Consider the following 4561-nt stretch of genomic DNA (forward strand, 5'->3'; position numbering starts at 1 on the left):
ACCAAACAGGAATTCCTTAAGCCAATATTAAAGATAACTCATGGGAGCTGGAGGCGTGGCTCAGGGGTTAAGAGCACCTGCTGCTCCTGCAGCAGGCCTGAGTTTAGTTCCCAGCACTCACACGGGGGCTCACAACCAACTGTAATTTCAGTTCTAAGGGGCGAGATGTCCTCTTCTGGCCTCCTCTGGCTCCAGGCACACATGTGGTACATAAACATACTCATTACAGACAAAACACTCAATAAACAAAAATTAATCACCTACTGAGGATCAATGAGGTACTAGGCCCTAAGACACCATTCGCCCATATCTTTCACAAATGTTAAAGAGACCCGTGTATCCCCATAACCTGTGCGATTAGAAGCACATGCAAAACCAAACACTTTTGTAGCCTCAGTCACCCTAGTCTCAGCTTTGTCTCAGATATGTAACGGTTTGGACAAATCAATATTGCTCTTCAGGACAGTAAAGATTATTTTCTGCTTTGGGCAACAGCTTTGAACTATAATTGGCATGCAGTAGATTTGACATATTTAAATCGTACAATTTGATATATTCTCACATCCACGTACATCCTGGGATCCTCAGCGGAAAAGGAAAAATTTCTAGGCTGTAAAAAAAAAAAACAAAAACAAAAACCTGCAGCAACTGCTCTAGGATGATCGGAGCTGAGCAATCGGGTATTCTGTATCGGTAAGGCTTGTCTCAGGCAGGGACCCCGGCCGGGCTTGACCTATCTGAGGCTTTGAGAATGGCTTGATTTAGAATTTGTCACTCCCGACCGGAAATCCTTTCTGCTCTCTGTTTTTCCAAACACACCGTCTTCCGTAAGGTACCAGCAAACCCTCAGGCTCACAGAGATCAACTCCCAGGCCCACTTGGGAAGACCAAGCCTTTCAGGATTCCCGGCATGCCGTGCGCCTGGCGTGGCCGGAAGCCGGAAGTACTGGGCTTCCGGTTGGCGTCCTGCGCGAGGTGTGTGCTCGTTTCTCAGGTGAGTTCCGTGGGCTTTGGGCTCACTTCTGCAGCGTGGGGGTCTGGCTTCGGAACCTTGCTCCGTGGCGAACCCTGGCCGCGGCCTGGTTGTGCGGAGCACGGGAGGGCGAGGCCCTGTTTGCTCGTGGCGGCGCCAGGCTCCCCAGGTGCTGTAGCTAGTGGAGCTCGGGCCGACTTGGACCCGCCGAGTGGGTCACGGTAACCCTCCACGCAGTGTTTGGGTCGCTTTAGACAACTGGTGGTTGCTGGCGTTCAGGGTGACGTTAGCTTTGGGTTGAAACAGAGGAGCGGACACAGGAGTCTGAGGAAAAGAGCAAGCCCTGAGGGGAGCAATTTTCAGACAGGTACAGTGAAAGTGAAGATACTAACGTGGCGTTGTGTGAGCTTTATGCAGGCGTAGCTGGAGCTTGTGTGGGGCCCAGGAGAGTGAGATGAGAGTTGGAGGGGGCCAGGGAGTAGTAGGATGAACGTTGATGCCAGAATACCCGAGGGGAGAAGTCAGTAAAGAATTCTTTAAAAGGCAGAGAGACCAGTGCCCTAAGCTTCGAAAAGATTAAACTAAACTCTTTGGCAAGGACTTAGGACTGTGAGATGGGACAAAAGCAGGAGGTCGGGTGACTAGGCAGTTCTGTTAGCTTTCTGTATGTACTAAGCTTTGAGAATGGCTTGATTTATAATTTCTCACAGACATAAAGAGGCCCGAGATTCTTGTACTTAATCATTGTATGCTCTTCGTTGATTCTCACATAAGCTAAGCATAAAGGCATCGTAGATTATTTTCCATTTGTTCCAGTTCTAAAGAGATAGCCGCCCAGCCACTTCCTTGATATTCAAGAGTGTAAATAGTAAACTTTCTTCTCTTTGTGTTTTTGTTAACTGCCAGGTAAAGCATGGCCAAAAGCTTACGGAGTAAGTGGAAAAGGAAGATGCGTGCTGAAAAGAGAAAAAAGAATGCCCCAAGGGAGCTCAACAGACTTAAAAGTATTCTCAAAGTTGACAGTGATGCCTTAATGAAAGATGTTGAAGAAATAGCAACTGTGGTTGTACCCAAACATTGCCAGGAGAAAATGCAGTGTGAAGAAAAGGCAGATGAAGAAAAAGGTGAGCGTATGTGCTTTATTTGCATAATTTTAAAAATTTAACGTGTTTTCTATCCATCTCTACTTGTCCCTAATATCAGGTCCAAAAGAAACTGAGGACAGATGGCTGTGGTGCCTGTTAGACACTAAAGTGCATACTATCATCCTGAATCCTCTTAGCTCTTCTCCACTTTATGGGCTTCCGTTTCTCATTCCTATATAACACATTTTGGCTGTTTTCTCTCTCTTGGTTCTCTTGGCTGTTGGCTCTCTTTTGCTCTTCTCTCAAAGTCTCCCTCTCTCCCCTTTCTTTCATGGCCTGGTTCAGTCCATTGGCCATGTTTAGTCTAGTCTGCTACTTTCTCCCCCTGCTCTGGACTCTTCCAGATGTCTGGCTAAACTCTCCCTCATAACTATAGTAAAAACTTTCTCTTCATCCATACCTTGGAGCAGTTATGTCCTCACTTTATCTACCTATCATAACCTGTTACGTTTACATCTTTATTCTTTGAAAGCTTATATTTCTATTAGAGATCCTGTTCTAAACTGTTTTAAAGTCAGTGTTTGTGAATAAGCATGTGTGGGTTATTTAGAATGGATCTTCAGCAATTATAAAGAAGCCTGAATGCCCCAGAAACTAACAGTGTGTTGATTAGGCTTCACTTTGCTTTAAGGAGTCAGGGGATGCTATAAAAAAATGGTGTTCGGAAGCTGGAGAGATGGCTCGGAGGTTAAGAACACTTACTGTTCTTCCAAGAGGTCCTGAGTTCAATTCCCAGCAACCACATGGTGGCTCACAACCATCTATAGTGAGATCTAGTGTGCAGGCATAATGTTGTATAAATAATAAATAAATCTTTTTTTAAAAACGTTTCCTTGTTTTAATTTCAGACTACCTGTAGTTCTCATGTTCCAGCTTCATTTGTGTGCTTTCACAAGGTTGTTTTTCATGTGTGAGTATTCATAGCTTTTCATTTTATTATTGTTTTTAATTTAGATGACACAAAAATGGAGATTGAAATTAAGAGAAACAAAAAGACTCTTCTAGACCAGCATGGCCAGTACCCAGTGTGGATGAACCAGAGGCAGAGAAAAAGGCTGAAGGCAAAGAGAGAAAAGAAGCGGGGGAAAAGCAGAGCCAAGGCAGCGAAGGGCCTGGCCTGGTAGACCCTTAAAAACTGAGGAGTATTACATGGGACAGAATGTTCATTTGTTCGAAATGTCTTCACAGATTTCCACTCTCACTACATAAAAGCTATTTGTTTTCATATTTTAGTTCGGACTTAATTGTTTAATTCAAAACCAAAATAACTCATTTGTGTTGGGAGCTTAATAAAAATGTATTTTGTAATGAATGAAAGTTATGTTGAAGTTGTAATTGGATACTACCTGATATTTGAGTACTATCAAACATCTCAATCTTGTGAGCATTAATGTAGCTGTCATTATTTGCTCTTTCAGTGTCAGTTATACTCAGTGCCTCGAATTAAACATGCTTATGCAGATAGAATTTGGACAGAAAGCTATTATATTGTCATATTTAAAAATAGGGTATCAAGGAGCTGAAGAAATGGCTCAGCAGTTAAGGTCACATACTGCTCTTACTGAGAACTTACCTTCTGTTTCTTGTTGGCTCAAAACCAGATCCCAGGAATGCACCCTCTCCTGGCCTTCACTGGCACCTGTATTCATGTGCACAAGCTCCCCCTGACACTAATAACTAAAAAAGAAGTCCTTAATAAAAGGGCATAGTGGACCTTACAGTAGTAAATATTTGAATTTTTTATAATTCACAATAAAATATTCAGTGGGCAGATCTTGGAGTTTGATATTTTCTTCTATGTATCTTTAAGATTTCCAGATACTGAGAAGTCTTAGGTTGACTAGTATGCTTTTTGTTTTGTTTTTGTTTTTTGAGATAGGGTTTCCTTTATAGCCCTGGCTGTCCTGGACTCCCTTTTTTGACCAAGCTGTCATCAAACTCACAGAGATCCGCCTGCCTCTGCTTCCCTGAGTACTGGGATTATAGGCATGCTCCACCATGTGCCTGGCAAGATTCGTGTGCTTTTTAATACTGTATAGCTTGAAATAATAAAGTATAGCATTTCCCAGAGTAAGTTATTCAGAATCAGTTTCTTTGGATGTTTAGTTGGAACATATATGTGTATATCCATTTGGGAAATGCCCCATGTGAACATTGATGGGTATTAGCTAACAGTATTGTTTTATGAAGAGATGTGGAATTGGCACAACTACTCTACACTGACTCTACATACCAATGAGATGAGTTTCCATTGAGTCTGTCTATGTATACTTTGTTAATTTCAATTATTTACACTTAAATTTAGCATTCCATCTGAAATTTTATTCTAGTCATACCACCTTATGTGCTAAGTAAAACCAGGGACTTTGGAAATATTAGCAATGCTGAGAACTGTACATCTAGTCTGATAAAATTAACTTCACAGGAAAAAACAACAACAACA

The 4561-nt window shown here is 42.3% G+C and overlaps 1 protein-coding gene across 2 annotated transcripts; it reads left to right on the forward strand.

Moving 5' to 3' along the window:
- Positions 1 to 931: 931 nt before the first annotated feature.
- On the forward strand, positions 932 to 3891 carry Llph (LLP homolog, long-term synaptic facilitation factor). 2 transcript variants are annotated; one of them, XM_055626010.1, is made up of 3 exons: positions 932 to 994; positions 1880 to 2097; positions 3073 to 3891. In XM_055626010.1, the coding sequence occupies exons 2-3, from the start codon at positions 1887 to 1889 to the stop codon at positions 3240 to 3242; spliced, it is 381 nt and encodes a 126-aa protein (XP_055481985.1). In that variant the 5' UTR covers positions 932 to 994; positions 1880 to 1886; the 3' UTR covers positions 3243 to 3891. The 2 variants fall into 2 exon arrangements, with proteins under 2 accessions (XP_055481985.1, XP_055481984.1); XM_055626009.1 differs by lacking the exon at positions 932 to 994 and adding an exon at positions 1156 to 1184.
- The last annotated feature ends 670 nt before the right edge of the window (positions 3892 to 4561 follow it).

The sequence above is a fragment of the Psammomys obesus genome, unplaced genomic scaffold (genome assembly GCF_907164565.1).
Source record: "Psammomys obesus unplaced genomic scaffold, mPsaObe1.curated_primary_1811, whole genome shotgun sequence".
NCBI lineage: Eukaryota > Metazoa > Chordata > Mammalia > Rodentia > Muridae > Psammomys > Psammomys obesus.

What these genes read in the sequence shown, in the direction of transcription:
- Llph (XM_055626010.1), top strand. Translation starts at nt 1,887, where the DNA reads ATGGCCAAAAGCTTACGGAGTAAGTGGAAAAGGAAGATGCGTGCTGAA. An exon ending in AAAGGCAGATGAAGAAAAAG is followed by an intron (nt 2,098 to 3,072) that starts GTGAGCGTATGT and finishes TTTTTAATTTAG; the next exon opens with ATGACACAAAAATGGAGATT.